The sequence below is a fragment of the Urocampus carinirostris genome, chromosome 19 (assembly GCF_059441175.1).
Source record: "Urocampus carinirostris isolate Australia breed hairy pipefish chromosome 19, RoL_Ucar_1.0, whole genome shotgun sequence".
NCBI classification, from domain to species: domain Eukaryota; kingdom Metazoa; phylum Chordata; class Actinopteri; order Syngnathiformes; family Syngnathidae; genus Urocampus; species Urocampus carinirostris.
In genome coordinates, this window is record NC_142367.1 from 22,745,311 (window position 1) to 22,768,932 (window position 23,622).

At 39.4% G+C, this 23,622-nt stretch overlaps 1 protein-coding gene across 1 annotated transcript; it reads right to left on the minus strand.

Annotated features, from left to right (window-relative positions):
* Window positions 1-4,840: 4,840 nt before the first annotated feature.
* On the minus strand, window positions 4,841-19,449 carry LOC148347755 (serine/threonine-protein phosphatase PP1-gamma catalytic subunit B-like). Its single transcript, XM_088322951.1, has 7 exons — window positions 19,010-19,449; window positions 16,606-16,737; window positions 15,084-15,314; window positions 13,377-13,481; window positions 8,993-9,216; window positions 7,852-7,986; window positions 4,841-5,598 (listed from the first exon to the last, which is right to left on the minus strand). The coding sequence occupies exons 1-7, from the start codon at window positions 19,062-19,064 to the stop codon at window positions 5,503-5,505; spliced, it is 978 nt and encodes a 325-aa protein (XP_088179077.1). The 5' UTR covers window positions 19,065-19,449; the 3' UTR covers window positions 4,841-5,502.
* Between the last annotated feature and the right edge of the window lie 4,173 nt (window positions 19,450-23,622).

Consider the following 23,622-nt stretch of genomic DNA (forward strand, 5'->3'; position numbering starts at 1 on the left):
CCATTCATTCCCTTTTTTACTCCATTTCTTGTTGTACTTTTTTCCATTTCCTCCATTTTTTCCATTATACCCACTTTTTTCTCAACTTTTTTCTTTACGTTTCAATGTTTTGCTTCTTTCGTCATGTTCTCTTTCCACCATTTTTCATTTTCCCTTTTGTTTCTTCCCTTTGTTTATTTTCTGTTTTTCTTTGTTCCCTTTTCTCATTTTTTATTCCCTTTCGTTTTCTCTTTTCCCCTTTTCTTTATTATTTTATTTGCTGATTTCTTATTCTTTTTCCGATTTTTCCTTTTTCTTTTACCTGTTTCTCATTTTAGCTTTCCCTTTTTTATTTTCTTTACCTCCCCCCATTTATTTAGTTTTCTGTGGAATCAAGATGGCTGACAAATATGTCAGCTCTCTTTAGTTGTGCTTCATCTTATGTTAAATAAATGCTCATTTTTCTACCTATATTTTTAAAAATGATAGTTCGTGTATTTTTTTCTTCTTATCTAAATCTATTTTTTTAAATAAATGAAGTATTTTTATACCACTAGGAGGCGCTGAATAAGACACACTGTCCCGTTAATAGAATGCCCACCGAGCCACGGCTTTCTTTTAACCATTACATTTCACTATGTGCATGCGTCACTTTATATTTAGAATAGGAAGCTCCGATTGCAGACCGCATGCGGGATTGCACGGAGCGTAAACAAAATCCCTCTCGGGTTTTGTGATTGCGCTCGTAAAACCAGGAAGGCCGCATACCGAAATAACGTAAGATCTGTGCTCGACTGTGATTAAGGTCATTGGACTCTTCAAAAGGGTATGATAATATTCTATTAGCTTTCGACTTCAACTTTATTGTCAAATATGCTTTATAGTGAAACTTCTACTTATAAATGTCCCTACATACAAAAATTTTGGGTTACAATGTACCTGAACGGGAAAATATTGCCTCTAGTTACAAAAGCGTTTCAGGATACAAAGTCAAAAATACGGTACACTACCTGCTGCCATTCACCACTCCCAGAGTTCTACCTGGCAATACGGTGCAAAAGGGTGAATCCAGGCATGCTGTTCGTGTACCCTTCCCACTCTGGAAACAGTCTACTGTATGGTACCGCTAAAGCGCTATCATTCACAATAGAATCCACGAAAGACATGAAGAAAAGTGGACAAGGAGAAAAGAAGAGGAAGAGACTTAAGATAATACTAGAGATAATAGAAAGGTATGAAAACATTTACCGCCGTGTAGGTGTTCAGGTCAGCAAGGACGACACATCCGTCATTCCAGCTTGGGTGTGGTATTTTAGTAATACGTATGCTTTCAAGTGAGACTAAGTTGTTGTGCGTGGATAGACCATTGCGACGATCACATTTGTTTTGGTAAGTTTGACACCGGTTATAAAACAATTCAACACTCATCTCCCAGAAACTGATGCAAAAGTCCATCCCAGACAGGATTTTGAGTCGCTTTGAGTTTATCTAAGCTACTGGAACCTGGCTCAAAGGACCAATTACAGTACTCTTTAAAAGGTATTTGCCCCCTTCCTGATTTTTCAGTTTTTTGTATTTATCACCCAAAGGTTTAATATCATCGAACCAAGTTCAATATCACTCAAAGACAACCCAAGAAAATACAAAATACAGTTTTGAAATGTTGGTTCTATTAAGACACAAAAAATGTAAACCTATTCGGCCCTATCTGAATCCCGCGTTGTGCTACCTTTAGCAGCAATAAATAAAAACAAACATTTACAATAATTGCTAATGAGTGTGGGGCAGCACGGCACCGCAGTGGTTAGCGCTTCAGTGGCACAGTTCTGAGGTCATGAGATCGAACCTTCCTGTGTGGAGTTTGCATGTTCTCTCCATGCTTGCATGGGTTTCCTCCCAAATTCCCAAAAACATGCATTACAGGTTAATTGGCCAGCCCAAATTGTCCCAAGGTGTGAATGAGCGAGTGAGTTGTCTGTCTCTGCGACTGTCTGGCAAGCAGTTGAGGGCGTCCCCTGCCCACTGCGCAAAGATAGCTGGGATGGGCTCCAGCACCCCCCGCGACCCTACTGAGGATAAGTGGTGCAGATAATGGATGATTGGTAATGAGTGTTTCACAATGCTGTGGATGAATTTAGGCCCACTCTTCTTTGCAAAATGGTTTCAAATATTTGATATTGGAGTGTTTACTAGCATGAACTACTCACTTAAGGTCACAGCACTTAAATTGGATTCAAATCCAGACTTTAACTCGGCCACTCCAGGACCTTCATTTTGTTTTTTTTTGAGTCAATAAAAGGTGCGATGATGATTAGGGACTGGTTTTAAGACATTAAACATAATTGTGCTGAGTTCCAAGGACGCTCTGCGCTTTTTGGTGGAAGGAGGTGCATCAGACCCTAACATAAATGACCCCCCCAAGGGCCGGATATCAGACGGACAAAAAAAAAAAAAAAATTACAGAGGCTGCAGCAACAAGACGGCTGAAGGTCCCTGCCCCTGGCCACCAGGACAGGTAACCAGGCGCGGCCGAGGGGCTTTCTCCTCGCTGCCGAGACAGGAACCAAAAGCCACCACTGTCATTTTCACTCCACTGCCATTCCACGTCTGTTTTCTTACTAAATGGCTCTGGTTTCATGTTTGGACATTTTGAAAGTGCTTTTGTGCCCACTTGTTAGTTTGTTACTTTATTCCAAGCATTTTCAATTTATGGAGAGGGATGGGCACCCAGGCTGTGCCCATGACACACCACGGGAAATGGTGCCCCTACGACATGTGTTCTCAAGAGAAACAACCAACGATCTGGTTTGGTCTGTTTGAACATTTTGTGGTTTTGTAAACCCTTGTTTGTCTATTGTACCTTCTATTGACATTTTTGAGGGGTTTAATTGCAATTTATCCACCGTATTTTGCGTTATAAACAGTGCACCGGATTAAAAGGTGCACTTTCAAATTCCCAGCCAATTTGGGGTATTTAGGTGGGCCTAACAGTCCCGTGAAATACTCAATAACTGCTGTCACTGTCTTGTACCACGGACAGACTGAAGAGATCTTTTCTACCTCATGCCATGAGGCTCTTTAACTCCACCCGGCGGAGTAAAGGCCCACATTAAACCACACCCCCTACATTGCATATTACCGTACTTTTATTTCAGTGTGTATTTTATGTAGCACTATTTAAATACTCTATACAACACGCTACAGTGGGTATTTGTATATTGTATTCCTTTTGCTTTATTATTGTATTGTTCTCAGCGAAGGGATGCTGCTGGAAATGTGAATTTCCCTGCGGGGATGAATCAAGTATCTATCTATCTAAAATGCTCCTTTGGCATGTAAATTCATTGAAATCAATAGTCTTGCCTTGTTGGCCCACTTCAACTGCTGTCACCTCTAACCTGATTGGTGCATTTGAAAAGGCCGAGTTATGGATGGAGAGTCTTGCGAGTGTGCTGACAGCAAGATGAATGAACGCAAAGAGATGAACAAATGCCCAAGAAGGAAACAGGATCCCCCTTTTTTGGGACAGATAAATATAGTATGTGTGACCCACCAGTAAAAGTCCTTTGGCATGAATATCATGTATAGGAGATAGAGTAATTTATTACCTGCAGTTAATTCTGTCTAATGTATTTATGAACTTAAATCACCTAGACCAGTCCAAACTGTGGACCATTTGCAGCCCCAGCCAGAAAATTTTCAGTGACCCAATACACAGAGCCGAACGAAAGTGGATTTTGTTTGCATCAGATGAGGATACAGTGACATCTAGTGGTCACATCTTACACAAATGGGGCATTAAGAGCAGGGTTGGGTAGTTACTTTAACTTGATTACTTTCAATTACTTTTGGATTACTCCAATTTCAAATATGCTAATAAAAGATAAAAGAAACTAAATATGAATAAAATGACTAAATTTTGTGCAGGCTTGGGGAGTAACGGAAAACATGGAACGGCAAAAATGAAGTTAGGAAGCTGTTTGGATTTATTTTCATTTTGTTTTTGTTGCATTTTATGTTAGTTTTGCTGGAGATCAAAGCCAAGAGAGAAAGCTTACCACGTGTTGTGAGTCATCATTTGATTCATAATTCGTTTCTTTTGTCTTTTATTAGTATATTTGGTGTTGGAGTAATCCAAAAGTAATTGAAAGTAATTTAAGTTAAAGTAACCCTACCCAACCCTGATTAAGAGTCATCTTCTAAGATCTGATTCGTCCAATAGGGAGAGTTGGATTTTTTTGCATATTTAGAAACATGCTGTGCGTGGATTTATTCCACTTTTGAACCATGTTTGTCATTTTTGTTTCCTAGCAGTCGTTCATTAAAGTGGCAGACTCCCTGCATGTTGGTCTTTTCACCTGTCCATTTGGAGGCAATGCGAAAGGGGTGATGACACATGACATTAGGGCCGCAACTATTATTTTTATAATCGATGAATCGGTCTTTCCCTCCTATTTATTTAAAAAAATGAAGTTCTTGACAGATAAAAGATGCACTAAACAAAATATTATATGATGTAAAACAATTATAAGTGTTTGTCAATTACCTTGATTATATAAAATGCATAGAAATGTATGCTATACTTGAAATGACAACACCATACAAACTAATGCAACTGCCGTTAACCACAAAGGAAGACGAAACGGAATGGCAAAGTGAAGCCACAAAGAAGTGTCTGCATCATTCTAACCAAGCTTTTTTTTAAAAAAAATTCTTAACGAGTGGTTTAATGAGAGACTGCCAAGAAACATGGCAAAGATTTTCCATCCTCAAATTAAAAGATTTCAAGCACCTGTACAAACCCCGTAAAACCGACATTTTTGTGTGTATTGCGTTTCTAATAATCATCAAAAACGGTAGCTCAGATTCTCGCTTTATTGGTCAACTTGATGAAAGACTACAAAACGAATTCACAAAAAATCTCTTTCAAGTAATCAAATCTGTACAAACCTAAACTGTATGTTTTGTTTTCTTTACAGCTCTGGCTCATATGAATCTGAAGAGTTGTGCACGTGTGAGCGAGTGGCCGATGCCCGGCGCTCACACGTACACACACGTGGAGATTTTACAGTACGGAAGGACCGGGGGAAAAATTAAAATACTCCCCCCACCTCCCTACAGGAGGATACGCACGCCACCTGCTGGCAGGGTTGGGGCTGCCAAATTCATTGCCAGGCCGGACACTTTTTCAGTCGGACGCTTTGTGTGGTTTTAACCTTGCCACAGGAAGAGTGGCAGGGGAAAAAAAAAGGAAAAAGTAGAAATCGCTAATACTCTCACACCAAGTTTAAACACGCCCGGGTTGGGGTGGGGGTGGGGGCGTACATTCACTCGTATGCGCACTCGCTCGGACAATTTTTTTTTGTAACATTATACGTTTGAAGAAGTAGATAAAAAAAAGAGGGGAGAAAAAAGCCCTGGGTCAAGGTTTGATTTCTGGCTGTTTGGTGAAAGAAAGGAGAAGAGAGGTAGAGAGGGTAGGAAGGATGTGGGGGACTCAGGTCGAGGGCCCTCCGGCTGCTGTCATTTCTTGGCTTTCCTTGGGGGGGTGACCGGGCGCCCCGAACCCATGCCCCCGCCGCCGCCGTAGAACAGCTTCTTGTCTGCCGGCTTCAGAATCTGCAGTGAAAATCGACACGGTTAATTATCACAGGTAACGGCCATATTCAGAACAGTTAGATAAATTATTCATCCCTGTAGGGAAATTCACACTTCCAGCAGTATCCTTGTGTTGAAAAATAAAAGATATAGAATACAAAAATACCCAATATAACGTGTTGATATAGAGTATTTAAATACTGCTACGGAAAATACACAAAAATAGGGTAATATGCAAATGTTGGGGTGGGGTTTAATGTGAGCTTTTACTCCTCCGGGTGGAGTTAAAGAGCCTCATGGCATGAGGAAGTAATGATCTCAGTCTGTCCATGGAACATAATATTTACCAGGGAGTAGTGCTTCCATTTTTTTGTCGTGCCCCCAAAAGACCCCTACTACCAACTACCACAGCCCATGAATCAAAAAAATTCAATCTTTAAACTGTAATTATTTTTAACTAACTGAACTCGCATTAATTCAGGAGAACAACATTAAATGAAACTTGATTCATAGGTCTCAGTAGTTTTTATTTTTGCAGCATTTGTCTGATCCAGTATAACTTCAGCCAATTGCCCTTATTCGGTCAATCATGGACAATTCATCACATCCACTACACAGCATCATCTCCAAACAGAAGAGCAGCTTCAGCGACAGACTGCTGTCACAGTCTTGTTCCACGGACAGACTGAGGAAATCGTTTCTTCCTTATGCCATGAGGCTCTTTAACTCCACCCGGGGGAGTAAAAGCCCAAATGAAACCCCACCCCCACATTTGCATATTACCCTATTTTTATTACAGTGTGTATTTTATGTAGCACTATTTAAATACTCTATATCAACACGTTATATTGGGTATTTCTGTATTCTATTTATTTTATGTTATTATTTTATTTTTCAACACAAGGATACTGCTGGAAGTGTGAATTTACCTACAGGGATGAATAAAGTATCTATCTATCTATAAAAAAAGTAAAGAAAAGAATGTTTCCCGATGTCTCACGCACCCCCCTGGCCAGTGCCCCACTATTTGAGAATAATAATAACTAGCTAAATCTACACTACCTTATGAATCCCGAATTGTGTGTTTGAATGTGACCAATGTGACGGCTGAACCGATTTTCGGGAAAATGTACACCTTTGTAGTATAGGCTTTTGCAAGTAATAGCTAGGTTTCGGTTTTAGGCACCCCCAATAAATACAAACAAAATTGATTAAACATCTACTTTCGCCATCAAGTAGCCCTTTGGCGCTCCCTAGTGGCTCGCCGGCACCCAACCGAGTACAATGCCTGGGAAATATGCTAGTTAATGAGAATTGAGTGGTGATGAAATATGTCACAACTACAGTAATAATAAACCCAAATGGGTCAAAAATTACTAATCTACTGCTAAGCTTATCCAACTTCAAGGGTATTTATATATATATATATAGAATAGAATATACCTTTATTGTCATTGTTACAAAATGGGTTAACATATTGTGACAACAAAATTGGGCATGACACTCCAGTTTTAAAAACTGGAGGGGAAAAACACAAAACAAGTTTATGCATTAGTATATATATATATATATATATATATATATATATATATATATATAAAAAAAAATCAATATTTCAACATGATATTTGAGATGTTTGACAAATGGACATATTTTTTTAAAGTACAGTTTTTTTAAGATAGACTATATATATTAGGACTGCACGATCAACCGAAATCTAATCGATATTGCGATGTGACGTACTGTAATAGTGTCGTCGCAAGACACTGCGTTTTTTTTTTTTTAAAGCTCCCCAAGAGGGAGCATGTCAATATGATTAACCCTCGTGGTGTCTTCATTTCAAAGCCCTTTTTTTTTTTTTTTTTTTTTAAATATTTCGTTTTCTACTGTTGGGACCATTCTAGGTAAAGTCCTAATATTTAATGTGAAATAAAATAGTCAAGTCAAGCCATGTTTACTTGTACAACCCTTAATCACAAGAAGTCTCAAAGGACTGCAAAGACCATTACAGATTAAGCATTATAAGCTTTTTATCATAGTGAAATAATAGTCATTTTATTGCTTATTTTACTAGTGACAAAAGCACGGTCATATTAGCTGTTCACGTGAACACATTCTGAAATACATTAGCATAATAAATATGAGCTTAAAGTGCACAATCTCAACTGCAGTTTGAGACTTTCCACATCCAAATTAGAAAAAGGGTTTAAGAGTTATAGGAATTTGCACTCATTACACCCCTTTTTAAATGGACCCAAATGCGGCCTTACTCACCTGGAACGAGCACATGAGGGTCTCGTCCACGCTCATCATTGCTCCGGCGTTGTCAAACTCTCCACAGTAGTTGGGGGCAGAAAACAGCGTGACCAGCTGCCTCTTGGCAAAAAACTCATAGCCGTCCTCCACAACCTGAAACAAGGACGAGCCATTAGCACCAAGAATATTGACACACTCTTAAAAACCATCTGTTCAATGAAGGTTGAACAAGAAACGGGAAACAAAGGGGGTAAATGCAAGTCTGCTGCCCCCTGTTGTCGGAAAGACATGCTACACTCCTGACGTAAATAGAAATGGATTGGCAAAATAATGTGATAGCTTTTCTATAATGTCAATACAATAAGCTTGAATGAAAACATTGATCAGTATTGACAGGACTCTATATCCAAATGGTATTCCTCATAAAAACACTGCGAACAATGCCTTACAAACGAATGCGTGCTGCCAATAATCATGAGGGAAGATGAAATGCAATGGCAAAGTGAGCCCATCAGTGAGCAATGTCGGCATCATTTTAAGCAGACTTGTTTTATTTTTCTTCATTTAACCTGTGGTCTAACGAGAGACATAAACATGGCAACAAATTCAAGCATTTACAAACACTTCACCCAAAATTCAAGCAATTTTCGATCCCTGGAAAAAGGAACATTAACATTCCAGAGTTTTTCAAGGATTTCAAGCACCCATGCAAACCCCGTTTTTAGGTTGAAAAAATGTGCTTTATACACAGATATATGTGTAATCGAAATTGAAAGATGTGTATTGCTTAAAAAAATGTTCAAATGAATACATTAAGTGTTTGGTTAGGAGTGCCATGTCTAATATTTCACTATGCTATCATCATTTAAATTCAGTCTTTTAAGATCTTTGTTATTGTTATTGTATAGCGACTTGTTTACCTGACTGCCCATTTTGCACATCTGTTTAGCTGCTCCTCTTGCAACTACTGTATAATACTCATAGCTATAAATTATTTAGTATATTAGTATTTCAATACTCCAACTCAATATAACATTTATTTATATCTGTACATTCAAGGAAACTGTGCGGGTCAGATGTAGACATTTCGTTCTGTATACATGTGTAAAAGAATGACAATAAAGTATATCTGAATCAGATTCTTGGGAGCAAATCAGACCTGATGAGCCCGGCAGATGAGGTCCATGTCGTGCTTATGGAGAAACTTGGTGACCACGTCGGCGCCGAAAGTGAAAGAGACGCCGCGGTCGTTCTCTCCCCATCCCAGAACGTCCTTGTCGGGGTCGGCCCACAGCAAGTCGCACAGGAGGCCCTGGTCAGGGACATCAGTGGGGCGCATCACCCTTCGCACCTGTTCCATTGACTGCAGGTCTGGAGACAAACCTGAGGTAGGGGGAAAAAATGCTTTCCCGTTAAGGGTAATAAAGGGTATGAAAATACAATATTTTTACAAATATAAACGTCCCCGGATTAAAATCCGCACCAGCCCAAAAATACACACTGTATTTTCCGGACTATCCATCCATCCATCATCAGCACCACTTATCCTCAGTAGGGTCGCGGGGGTGCTGGAGCCCATCCCAGCCATCTTCGGGCAGTGGGGAGGGGACACCCTGAACTGGTTGCCAGCCAGTCGCAGGGCACACGGAGACACACAACTCACTCGCTCATTCACACCAAGGGACAATTTGGACCGGCGAATTGACCTGACATGCATATTTATGGAATGTGGGAGGAAACTGGAGTGCTCGGAGGAAACCCACGCAAGCAAGGGGAGAACATGCAAACTCCACACAGGAGGTTTGATCTCATGACCTCAGAACTGTGCCGCACACGTGCTAACCACTGCGCCGCAGTGACGCATTTTCCGGACTATAAGTTGCATTTGTTTTTTCATAGTTTGGTCGGGGGTACGACTTATGTGTGAAATTATTAACATATATAATGTTATTTTCTCACTAAACCTTATGTGTAATTTTACTATCACATTATATCATTTCTTAGTTTTGCAATAAACTGCAAGAGAGCTTTAGGCCTCTAAACATATTAAAAAATTGCCAGAACCTGAAGGGGCTGAACAAAAATGACACTGAAAAGAAAATCATATTGTACAAATTACAAGCAGCAAATAGTGAAATATGCAGCCGAAAAACGATAATTGAGCAGCAGAAAGCAAGTTGAGTTAGCCAGAAGCGAAGGTGACGAGTCTGACATAAGCGACGTTGAAGCGGAAGCAGCCGATTGTTTATCGTAACAGTGACACAGAGGATGAAATTTTCATTTGACTTTGAGCTAAACTGATAGTTTGGTAAGCATGTTCTTTATGCACAGGGTTCCTACATCTTAAAGCAAGTTAAATACAAGACCTTTTAAACAAATAAATCTTACTAATGTGTTCACATTTTAAGACTTTCTAAAACTGAATTTAAGACAATTTAATTTAATATTTTAGAATAACGAATTTAATGCAGGAACTCCCATGCTAGAGTTATTTGACTAACTTAATAAATTACCTCATTACCAGGCATGTAATTCATGTAACGTTAGTATAACGTACACTCATTCAGCCTAATCTCCGTTTAATATTTATTTAAAATTGCCTTTCAGGATGACATGCATGTCTTGGGTGTTGGACTTTATCAAATAAAATTCCCCAAAATGTATGGCCACAACAGTGTTGAGCCTAGATCGCCCTCTTGCAGTTTGGTGTGAAAATAACATGCCAAGTAATATACCTGGTAATAATGTGAGAATAATTTCACAGATAAGTCTAATCGGAGTACAAGTTGCACACCAGGCCGGCCAAGCTATCAAAAATAACTGACTTGTAGTCTGGAAAACACAATATTTTTTAGATTAAAAAAATAATCATCCCTTGCCAATATTGTACATTCCCGTTTAAGCATGGTATTGAGTATTCTATTTTACAGTTTAGAAGGTAATTCTTGCCTCACTTTAGCATTATTTTGCATTTTAGCATCATTTTCCCCAGGCAAAATCCTGCTACCCACTGAAAATGGGTCCGCGACGCAATTTTGGGTCCCGACCCACTAGTCCAGACCCACTGTATTTAAAGAATATTGTGGTGGAAAAGGATCGGACGCAAAATTTAATGGATTATAACTATCCAGTATCAGTATTGTCACTCACATCCCACTGCCCGTCAATGCCAAGATCCGGCTCAATTCTAAAGAGCGGGATGACGCTTTACACCGAAAAACAACAGCTACAGGATGATGAAAGTGCTGTGACTGAATCAGATCAGGAGGCTTCTGCTTACCATGGCAATCAGTACAGTCCGTTTCATATGGGCGAGCAAACCCCTATCCAAAAAAACGGTCTGGGGAGGGATGGGCGCCACCAGGCTGTGCTTGCCCAAAACACTCCACAGGAAGTGGTGCCCCTACAACCCAGGGGGTTAAGGGAACCGTGGCACAAGCTCCGACGGGCCGTGTTTACCCTCTCCATTATCAGTGCCGTCTGTTTACATATTCAGCAATGTGTTTGTTGATGGTTGAGACTTGATAGCGCTGCCTTAAGCGGATCACTATGATTTCATAACTTGATCCAGACTACAAAATCAAAAAAACAATAACATTCATTTTTCTTAACTCATATGACACATTCTGAGGCAAAACTAATCACATTGTTCTGGGGAATAGTCATGATACTTTCAAGGAATTAGAGACATATTTTCCAGAAGAGTTGGCATGATTTGCTTTCCTAACAAGAATTTTAAATCCACCTGTCAAAAGTGACAATAAAAGATGTCAACGCCACAAGATTTTCACTATGTGACATGAAAATAACAAGAAGAGTTAAGCCCAATTTTAGTACAATCTTTTTCTTGATATTTTACTTTAAAATATCCCCCAAAAGAGCAAAATGATCTTTCATAGATGCTAGATATTTCGAATACTAAAAACTTAAACCAAAAACAGAAACATAAATCCGAAGATAAGCAATACCATTTGCCTATTTGTGTGCGAGCGTGTGTATTTTTGCTCTTCAGTATGAATCTTGATAGGACTCTAGTCATTCCTGCATGTTTTTGACCCCTAGCTGACTCAAGTAGTCAGAAAACCAGCAGAGGTGAAAAGTCAATGTTGCAGTGATACCCGATTCCATCCTCTAATGAATTAAGCATTCAGAAAACAAATTGCACCGGTTATATTTCAAAATGTAAGTTCCATATTTTCTGGACTGTTAAACGCAACCAATAACGGCCAGAAATTTGAAAGTGCAATTCATATTGTTTGTTCAGAACAGTTAATGTTCAATGCATGTTTAGAAAAGTTCAATAACTTAATACAAGCAGTTGAACTGAATACAATTATGTTTTTTCTCATCAGCAACTACACTGTATGTGGTTTCTTCAGTCCTTTATATTTATTCAGGGTTGGGTAGGGTTACATTAACTGGATTACTTTCAATTACTTTTGGATGACTCCAATACCAAATATGCTATTAAAAGACAAAAGAAACTAAATATGAATAAAATGATGACTCACAACACGTGGTAAGCTTTCTCTCCTGGCTTTGATCTATTTGATCTCCGGCAAAACTAACATAAAATGCGACAGAAAATCAATCCAAACAGCTTGCCAACATCATTTTTGCCGTTCCATGTATTCCGTTGCTCCCCAAGCCTGCACAAAATTTAGTCATTTTATTCATATTTAGTTTCTTTTGTCTTTTATTAGCATATTTGGTATTGGAGTAATCCAAAAGTAATTGAAAGTAATCCAGTTAAAGTAACCCTACCCAACCCTGTATTTATTGTACCATTTTATTGGTTTATTCCTGATTAATTGGAATGTTTTTATCAATTTTGCTTGTAAAAAAAAAAAAAACACACACACACAGTTTCCAGTGGCCCCCAGGCACAGATTTTTTTCCATGTATAACGCACACTTGCATAGAACGTGCACCCCTAATTTTTTTTAAGAAATCAGTATAAATTGTTTCCACTTTTTCTCAGCTCAAATTTTGCAGTGGGAATACAGGGTTGCCTCGGTGTGAGCAGCAAATCCTAACCACTGGACCGCCAGTGATAACAGTAACACATAAAAAGACACTGGGTTTTATGCAATTACCTTTTACCACTGTTCCAAAAACAAATGGTAATTTGGTTGTGCTTTTCACATGTTACGACGACAATAAATTCTATTCTATTTTAGGCATTGTGACACATCAATTGTGACAGCGACATATAAAACCCAATGCCTTTTCAAATGTCATCGGCATCACTGGTAGCCCAGTGGAAAGGGTATGGTGCTCTCACTGTCCCGACCAAGGTTCGGACCCAGGTTCATATACCGCTACAACCAAAATCTCGTGTATAGTGCACGAGAGAGAATGCGCGTTATACACGAATTAATGCAGTCAATTGAGTTTGAGACCCCTTTGATAAACAGAAGTGCTCGGACTGATCGTCAAGTTCATCCGAACGGAATACGACAGCCTTAAAGGTCGGCGACAACACTGTTGACAGTCAACAGCCGGCAAGCGAGCACGTGAGTGTTTGTTGTTCTGGTGACTACCTCCATGGCAACAGAAGATCTTCTCGTCAACAATGGCGGCGACGGGCAAACAGTTGAAACAGTCGGTGAAAGTCTTCCACAGTTTTATGTTGTATCGCCTCTTACCTGTGGACCGGGCAATAGAGAGAGAGGATAAATTGAACGGTCTTATCTGGACGCCAATAAAATCTCAAGGCTGGGACACTCTTGCATCACGTTATTAATGAAACATTTTACATAACTCGGGCCGTAAACATTAGACAGGCTCACGTTGCTTCATCACGCTGTGTGGCCTGTGGGCACACGGCGCTCTGGCTTGGCAGTGTTGCAAAACCCGTGAACGCAGACTACACAGCGAAAATTGCTTCTTTGTGCGAGAGTCCGAGTTCAAACTCTTTGGAACATCTATTCTAAAATGAGAATGGTGGAGCCCCCAAAGGCTAGAGACAATTATGTGATACTAACTTTCAAGAAAATCATGTCCACATAGTAAATCACTTAAGATCACGCCAGTAAGTTAAAAGGTACATTGTGTAATATTTGACCACGAGATGGAACTGTATTGTCTGACGCATACAAAACCTACTACCAAATAAGCACAGCATAATAGCAGGATGCCAGACAATCATGGCAGCGACTACTAGCTATAGATTCCCCCATGTAAAAGAAAAACAAACTTCCTGACCTAAGAATATTTATAATAAGTAACATTGCTATAAATTTTTGTGTATTTTTGCCCGTTATTCAATTTTTTTATGGGATTAGGGGGTTATTGTACCGCTAGGAAGCACTAAATATTACACAATTCCCCTTTAGTTAAAGGGTCCTGTCTTGTAATTTTTTTAATTTATATATGTAACCATTATATATCGATACCACCAATGCTAGACCTAGGCTTAAAGGGGTAGTGCATATTTTTAAACACTTCCTGGTGGTATGAAAAGTTATTGAAAAAAATTATATTGATTTAATATAAATGTGCATTATTTTTCAACTATTTGTATGTTAAAAAATTAGTATTTATTGTACATAACATAAAACTCACATTAATGAAGCTGACATAATTGTCTACCTTATGCCCAAAAATAACGAGAAGGAAAATTGTTCGTTTGTCACTCTGTGTCTCCGTAGTTTGTTTTCTTCCTTGTTCTTTTTAGCACTTGTTTTATGTTGCACTACACCATACAGGGACTATATGGTGAAATAACACACACTAACCCTTAAAAAAAAAAGGATCAATCTGGAGTCAACCTTATTTAAATACTATATGAATTCATAAATTGATGAATCCATTATTTTACTCGGAATTTCCCTCAATATTTCAATGAGTAAATATAACTGCTACTTTTTGAATGTTTTCTTTATTTATACTTCAAAATGCACCACCACAAATATACTTGGAGGTGAATGTGTCTCAAACGGTTCTTTTAGCTTTTAGAGTGACGCAGAGCAGGGCGTGGCATTACAACCCATTATCAATTACTCACGCAAATTAATGCGATCAAACAAGTGCTTACCGAAATGAAAGACTTCCTTATAGTGAAACTTGTGATGTTTCACACCAGGGGAGTTGAATTTAATTGGACCTTATAAATTGAGTGTCCTTGATTTTAAAACAACAACATGTGTTATCATGTTACCCTCCATTGTTTATTGCGCTTACTTCAGTGCAGTCGACTAAGCCACAATGGATCTGCAAGAATGAAAATGGGGTTTATGGCGACTTACACTCATCATAGAAGCCATATATCCTGTTAATGGAGGCACACTCGTGGTTTCCTCTCAGCAGAAAGAAGTTTTCTGGGTATTTGATCTTGTACGCCAACAGCAGGCAAATGGTCTCCAGCGACTGCTTGCCTCGGTCCACGTAGTCGCCCAGGAACAGATAGTTGCTTTCTGGCGGGAAGCCACCGTACTCAAAGAGCCTCAGCAGGTCATAGTACTGCCCGTGAACGTCCCCTAATGAACAGATGAGCGTCTGAATGTTAATTTTGGTTTGAATTGGGTTGGTCATTTCAAGGTTAAGTTCAAGTAGGATGAAGAAATTGCTTTAAGCAAGAACCACTGACCTCTAAGCAAGACTTTTTTTTTTTTACTAGGAAAAGAAAGTTTGATCATATCAATCCAATTCAAGCAAACTTGCACTGGCTCCCAGTCTGTTTAAGATTTAACTTTAAGGTCTGTTACTAACATACAAATGTTTGCATGGACTTGCCCTCTTTTATCTCTCTGATTTTATTTCCCCTTATGCTGGACAACTTTGTGACTCCAAGAGTCAAGAAGAAATCTGCAAACTTGAGAGTGTTCTCCATCCGAGCCCTGGTGATGTGGAATGCTCTGCCCCCCTGAGATCATCTGCAACCTTGGCAGAAGTGTTGAAGTTTAGACTACTACACACTACTACTCTATAACTCAGGAGTCTTCAAAATGGTGCATACGGGCACCAGGGTGCCCCATAAGGACCGCTGAGGTGCCCGCAGACCTGTTCTGGAAATAGCTCACCGGTGCTTGGTCAGTTATTTTCTAGTAAAATTATTTCTAGTGGTTGACTGCTTCTACTAATCCGTATTTCCAATAATTAACCCGGAAATAAAATAGTAGTAACATCAAAATATAGTAAGTTATTTTAGTAATGCACATCAACTGGGTGATAGCTCTTGGCTTGAAAAACGATGGAGACCCCTGCTATATCTTATGATTGTTTCCAATCTCATGCATTTCTTTTCCTGTCCTTTCTGGTTGCCTGACTTGTGGTGAAATGAGGGAGAAGGACAAACTGAGATGAGTCAGCAGACCATCACCTGACGCATGTCATCATCTGCATCGACCAGTGCGGCTTCGATGGGAAGCCACGCTGTCGCAGTCTTGGACTTCTTGAACAGCTTTACATATTACCTATGTTTATTGTTGATGTTGCTTACATTTTGTCTATTGTTACCAAGTGCAACATCAATTGCAGCCTTACCATCCTGGAAGGATGATTACCTATTGGGTGGCCACCTCTATCGGTTTCTTATGTTCTTCATGCTAAAGTGTTCGTTTTCCCCTGCCCGCAAGGCGGTTACAGATCACGGGATGCCGTAATGCTGGCCCGTGCAGTCCTTTGATACATTTAATATAATAATCCTTTAATACACATGAGCATACACTAAGCAAAGAGTACACTAATAAAAGAAAAAAAAAAAACGCCTGATTGAGCGCTAAAAAGCACTTTGGCATACATCCCAAAAGCCCCGAAGAGGAGTCTCACCACAAATCTTGAGAGGCGCCTCGAGTTCCAGCAGGATTGGCTGGCTGAGAAAGATCTCCCTGGATTTGAGGCAAAGACCGCGGATTTCGTTCTCTGTCAGCTGGACGTTTTTGCCAGGTCTGGATCCTTTCACTGCAACCGAGGAGAGAGTGAACTCCACGAGAAATCTTGAACAAAACACTTGATAAAACTGTCTTTCAACGCAGTGATTCCCAAGTGATGGGTCAGGGCTCAAGCATTTAATGGGAGAGTTGGAACCGGTAGTGAAAAAGCACTTTTGGCACCACATCCAACACATTTGAGGAACCTGCTCAATCCGCCTCTAACGAACCTTTTTGGGCTAAGCTAAATTGTAGAACAATCGGCAAAACTTAGGCCAGTCTTTAATTTTTAAAAGGATTATAATCAATTGTAAATTAATTAGCTTTGGTCTTCAAAATGTATAGAATTTTAAAATGATGCGCATACACGAAAATATATTTAAAAATCACATATTAAAGATCCTATTTCACAGTAAATAAGGAATGACGTTTATGTTTTCAAAAGATGCATTATTAATGCTAGGGTGGATTGAATTGTGTTTTTGAACTAAACTGACGCACAATACAAAAAAAGTGGGTAACAATTCACACCAAGATGTTCAAATCAAAACTGAACTAAAGTCAATTCAAATCACGAATCTAATGCAATGAGAAACCACCCTTTAAAGACAAAAACAGCTAAAGCACAAATACTGGACTGCAGAATAGACGGGGAAAAAAAAAAAGTAAACTGTATAAGTCTCATTAATGAAGAAGTAAATTATAAAATAAGTTTTAAGATCAAATAATGTTTTTTTAAGGCGGAGCTGCCAAACATTCAAAATCATATTCAAAATGGATAAAGGAAGAAAACTGTTCTTAGTACCATTTTCTTAGGTTGAAGGTGGTTCTTGAAAAGTGTTATCACCTAAAAAATATCTTCAAAAAGTAGATTTTTATGAATAGAGCTGCTTAACGTTTGCAAAAGTCAACAAATTTGAAACTAGTCACATTTGCAACAAAAATCAAACATTGCTTGATTTTCTGCCTACAGTATTCACAGAAAATGTGTACAGTATTATATAATTGGCTATAAACTGGCATAGTAAACCGCAGAGATTCTTAGATTTAGGAAGCTCAGTAAAAGGTATTATTTATCAAATGATCTTCTGGAATTGCAAAGGCTTCAACTTTAGAACATTTTTTTCATGTTACTTTATTTAGGGTACACTTGATGACAACTTGCCTTTGTATCTAGAACAATTTTAGTTTTTTACAACCTATAATTCATATTTGCAAAACTCTGCTGCTGAGAAAAAACATTTCTCCACAAAAAAATGAATACTTTTCTGCAGCAGTTAATTCGAGGTTCTAATCAGAAATGTGCTCAGAAACACTGCCAATTTTGTGCATATGGTGCTGCAAAATTTGGAATTTGTTTGGTCTTCCGATAAAGGTTTTTATAATCTCACAATTTCTTCCAAGCTTTGGCTGCAGTTGGAAGACGCCCTTCATGTCAGCTCAATAAAACAATTCAACTCCTTTATGCAAAATCTAAACTATTAGTAAAGTCTGGTTTTCTTGCCAAGTTATTTTGTGTTTACTTCCCGTCAATTGCTATTTATTGAGAGCCATTTTTTACCACAAGTTTATTTTAGCCACAACCAGAAAAGCACTTGGTACTTGTAGCAGGTGTAAAATAAAGACAAACTGGTTTATACTTGTCAACCTCAGGGAATTGTTCTCCTTATTTAAACAAAAAAAAAAACAATTGTTTTTTAAGAAAATACGCGCGATCGAGGATACAATGTACTCGTGAACCGCGACAATACTATCAATATGAGGTTGTCGTCTGCTAACGGTGGAATATTGCACACAATTTGAAATGATGAAAAAAATATATAAAAATACAGGGAAACGTATAAGTTGACGGGTATGCAATTTTACTGATTCTTTTCAGCGAATATTGCTAACTTTCATCAAAAGTAGGTCACAACCACTGTTGTACATTGTTCTCTCCGCGCAGTAAAGCGCATATAATTAGTAGAGAAAAACAATTGCGCGCGTTATTTTCTGTTTTAATTCTCATTTCCTCCCAAACTTGCAGGGAAATTATACGCGATTTATTCCTTGCACAGTAGTTTTTTTCCTATATGCAATACAAAAATGCATCGGGGGCGGGAAAGTATCCTGCGTTTTATTCTTGATCATTTTTGTTAACCTCGTGATTATGATAAAGGCGAGGGAAAAAAGAATATTATTTCATGCGTTTTTTCCTAACGGGAAATACTCCAAATGTACGCGATAAGCACCGAGAAATCAGCAGCAAACTTGGCAAAATGGCTACCTCGGTGGAAGAGCGAAACGATCGAAGTCCTTCCTACCTTCCAGCAGACGCTGAATGATGGAATCGATGTTCAGTTTGTCGGCCTCCGCCATGATATCTTCTTTTATTCCAAATATGTGTTTGCAAACACCTACGAACGGAGTACTAAATGATAGCGATCTCCTGATTGTATTTTTCTAGCTCGACTAGTTTAGCGATAGCGCTTAATCGGCTATCGTTAGCCAGCGAGCTAGCTAACCTTGGGGAAAGAATGAGCAAAGCCGAAAGGCCGCGTCGACCGGTGCCGCTCAGAACGGAAGAGCTAATATTCACTTGGAAAATGCGACTGCTTGGAAAACCTCCCGAGAGAGATCCGAATTCAAACGGGGGATCGTCGAAGGATTTGGTTGTCCCTGCCGCGGGTGTTTAGCACCATGCCATCGACCCAAAAAAATTAGAAGACTGAATGAGCGATGGCGTGAAAGGATGGGCGGAAGTGACGGCGGAATCCCCGCTCTCTCATTGGTTAGGTTTCCTAGGGAGGCGGGGTTAGCGGGATTCAATATTCTTGAGCATGGGTGGTTTCTAGTGTCTGTCAGCATTTACTCACACGAAACAAATCAATCATTTAAATGCCAAACGTTTGCTTAAAACTAAGAGACACAGACTCGGCAGAATTTAAATTACTATTGTACATTATATAATACCAGTTTTTGCGTTTCAAGCCAAGCCATGGGCGTAACCAGCCCGTTTTAGGGGGGTTCTCAAACACCCCCCAAAATTACCGGTATTTTTAAATAATCTCTCTTTCCCTTAGTAAAAGTCAGGATAGTCTTAAATATGACAAAAAAAAACCTCTAAATAAGCCACTAAGAAAGAATCCTACACTAGTCTCCCCAAATGAGATGTTAAGTATTGTGAATTCCATACCTGTCCGTATGATGCGGCAGGGGTAAACCAGTGAAAGCTGCCGGGCCCTGCTGTTGAACACAGGAGTGTGTTGTGTCACCCTGACCCGAGTGACATGGCCGCTTTCTAGTGTCCCATTTCATCTGGAGGGACGAAAGCATGACCAACTTGGGTGCCGAGGTGCCTAACTTGTTGGGGCAATTGGGTTGGCCATGGTCCAAAAAATTTTGTGTGTTTTTTTGGGGGGGGATATTTATTTCCCTTTTATTTTCTTTGTTATTGTATGTGTGTGTCTTGCTGTCGGTCACCCCTCTTGAGGGATATGACCAAGGTAGGTAGATACCTGTCAACCTGTACGTTTTTGCCGTACAAAGTACGTTTATTATGCATTTTAAGACATGTACGACGTACAAGCAAATCTGTACGGAAAAGCGCTAATTTCTCAATTATGGGTACCATTTGGTATACACTGACTATCACGAAACGGCAAATCAATCAAGTCAAACGAGTTCGCCGCGGTAGCCTCTTTCTCTGTATCATTTTTTTTCGTTGCAAATGAAGCGAGCGATTTGATGCTATTGTGCGCATGCGTCTGCCGCCTGGGGATTTCCCATCATGCATCATTCCGTGGCAGTTGTGTAGTGAAAGGAAGTCCGTCTCTTTTTAGAGAACCGGCTTTTTCGGCTCAACTCATTAAAGAGAGCCGGCTCTCAAACGGCTCACCTGCTTTGATGCATTATATTACGAATTATTATGTTGTATAAAGAAGTTAAGAAAAAAAGGAAGTATAAAAGGAAAAAGGACAGGTTTGTGGTTATCCCTTTAATCGGTATATTACCAACAATAATTTAATGCGGAAAATGAATTTATAATTTGAATAAGAAAATTCTACTTAATTATATTTGCATGTATTTTTTCCTTCTCAAGTGAACGTCCAAGCTACTTCATTTTTGAACTTTTTTTATACTAAACCTCATTCATGTCCAGCGACTCAGAATCTCACAACAAAATGTTAATTAACAATATATATATGATATAATGAAACACATATACAATATAACATGTTAAACTACATAAATAAACACGTTTGAAAAAAAAAACAAGATGTAAGATTATTTTGTAAGGGAAAATACGACAGTTTGTAAGGGCATGGAGCCGTGGAGGTTGACAGGAATGAATTTGCCAAAAGGCTTACTGAAGGTATCTTGCTTATCTATGCTGATTTTTACAAGACAAGGTAACGCATCGCTTTTGACTCTCTGCAAAAATAATGAGTTAGATAACCCCGTCTCTGAAAAAATAACGCTGTTACGTAACGGAGTTATTTACAACGGTGTTATTCCCAACACTGGAAATGGCTTACAGACTCAATTCTATTTTTGACACACTCAGAAATGTATGTCAAGCTGGGTAAATGGTCCAACTGTCCTGATCTGGCCCGATGGCCGTATGTTTGACATACCTGCTCTACACGATATCCATTGACGATGAGTAAAATTGGGTCGAATCAAGTCATGTTTATTTGTTTGGCCCGTAATCACAAAGAGTCTCAAAGGACTGAACAGACCACATATCATTGCAAACCACGGACTATTAATACACGATCCCCTGATCTAAAACCTACATGAGGGCAAAGAAAAACTCAAAAACCTCAAGTTGAGGAAAATGAAGAAACCTTAAGAAGGGCCCGCATATGAGGTAATCCCCCTTCCGGGATGACAAGGCTGCAACGGATGTTTCAATAACAAACAATACACCTACGTTCCGGTCCGGAACCTTTACTCTGAAAATACTGGTCTACTGGTGATCTCAAGATCAAAGAAGAGATCCGGTGCTGTGGAATGCTATGACCCCTGAGATTCCATTTGCAACCTCAGTGGAACTGTTTAAATCTAGTGTTTTTCCTACTGTAGTCAAGTATGACTTCCCTGCATCTTCTAATTTCCAGTATTGGTTTATCTCTCGAAACCCACGTTGTCACCGTTTCCATCTCCTGTATTCATTCCTATCAGAGATGAGGCGGACCGAACTAGCGTCCTCAACTGAACAATTGTGTTTGCTTCATGAAGCAACAGCCAACAGAGTGATAACAATTTAACGACTGCACATTGCACTAACTGTGACGCAATGCCCAGCCTTTCCCACTTGAGGTATATTTATCAAACACAATTGTGAGTTGGGACTCATTTAAAAATATATCAAATTTAAAAAATCCTGAATTAAATAACAAAAAAAAAACAATACCTTTCATTGCCTGTAGATAGCAGTTGCCCCCAATGTGTCCTAAAAGGGAGTTGACCAACTTTGAAGCATGATTTTTCAAGGTTATTGAGGTCTTATTCCTCAACAATGAAATATTTGCAGAGATTGTTTGAGGAAAATGTTGCATTATTATCTCTATTATAGTTTCAACAGTTTCAGATAATTGTTTTCTATGCAGTTAAAGGTCATTGAACAAAAGGTTTCAAAATTAATTTGTTAATCAACCCAGGAGTTCCCAAATAACTTAAAAATTTTAGTGTATACAGAAGAAGTTTTCTTTGCAAGATTACATCCAGTATACTGTAGTGGCAATCGGTGTCATGATTGCCGCTCTGAATGACCTGTGCCCGCTCATTTGGCGCCAAACGCTGCGGGCTCTGATTGGCTCCCTATCACTATTTGAACCAAGTCCTGTCAACCCCCTGTTGTCAGTCCGTCTAGGAACCTCTGTTTATACAAGGCAAGCCGTCTGCTCTCCCGTCCCGGCTTACGACCAATTTTTGTTCCCAACTATGTCTACTCTCCCGTTCTGGCTTACGACTCCTTTCTGACCCCGACCACGCCTTGCTCTCCCATTCCCGGCTACCGACCAGTTTTCCCGTCCCTGACACCGCCATCGCTCGCTACGGAAGATCCACTTCCGTGTTCGTATCAGAATCCGAATACGAGAGCGACTTGCTTCCCGCGTCCAGCAAACACCGGATCGTGGGCGCAGCCCTTCCTCTTTCTTCAATAAAACTTGTGGTTAACGTCACGCAATTGGTTCCTGTTTCTGTTCTGGTCCTGACAATCGGCAGTCTAAATATGTATTTCAACCAGTGTGCTGGGCCACAATGGTGTGCTATGAGACTTTGTCTAGTGTGCCACAGGGAATTGCCCCATTTTATCTTTGCAAAAAAAAAAGAGTATGCTATTGTTCAGTGTCTACACTTTCTTCCAATGATCAGCCAAGTAACTGTAGCATTCATCGTCAACAGTAGGTGGCAAGAAATTACTGTCAAGGTTAAAACTTGAGATTGTATTCGGATGAAGAACAGAACACACTCTTAAGTCGGGGATTTAGGTTTCTGATAGCCCTTCCATCGGAGGCGCGTGCTTGCACAATCTGCTCAGAAAGGAATAAAGCCGATGGCTGGAGACTCATTTATTGGAAAGCACAGGCATAGAACAACACATCTGATTGGCTTAAGCGAGGTCACATGGATACAAGAAAATAATCTGATTGGTTTAGACAGAAAACACATGTTTAAATGAAATGAATAATGCTGGTCGCTAGATGGTGTATGAGCGTAATAAATGAGCAGTAAGGAAAAGGAAATCACTGGCGTTTGTGTTCACACGCATGACTGCCCAATTTCCATAAAATAAAGCTTGTGTGAAAACGTTACGCGTCTGGGTCCACTGTCTGTTCTGACAGACTCCAAAAATACCACTGCTTAAAAAACAACGAAAATACCACTGCATAAATACCACAAAATATCACCCCAGTGATACCACCAA

Excerpts from the sequence above, each read along its gene's own strand:
- LOC148347755 (XM_088322951.1), bottom strand. The coding sequence starts at position 19,064 with ATGGCGGAGGCCGACAAACTGAACATCGATTCCATCATTCAGCGTCTG. Across the intron at positions 16,738-19,009 it reads CATTCAGCGTCTGCTGGAAG|TGAAAGGATCCAGACCTGGC; the intron begins GTAGGAAGGACT and ends CCTCGGTTGCAG. Across the intron at positions 5,599-7,851 it reads CCCTCATGTGCTCGTTCCAG|ATTCTGAAGCCGGCAGACAA; the intron begins GTGAGTAAGGCC and ends TTTTCACTGCAG.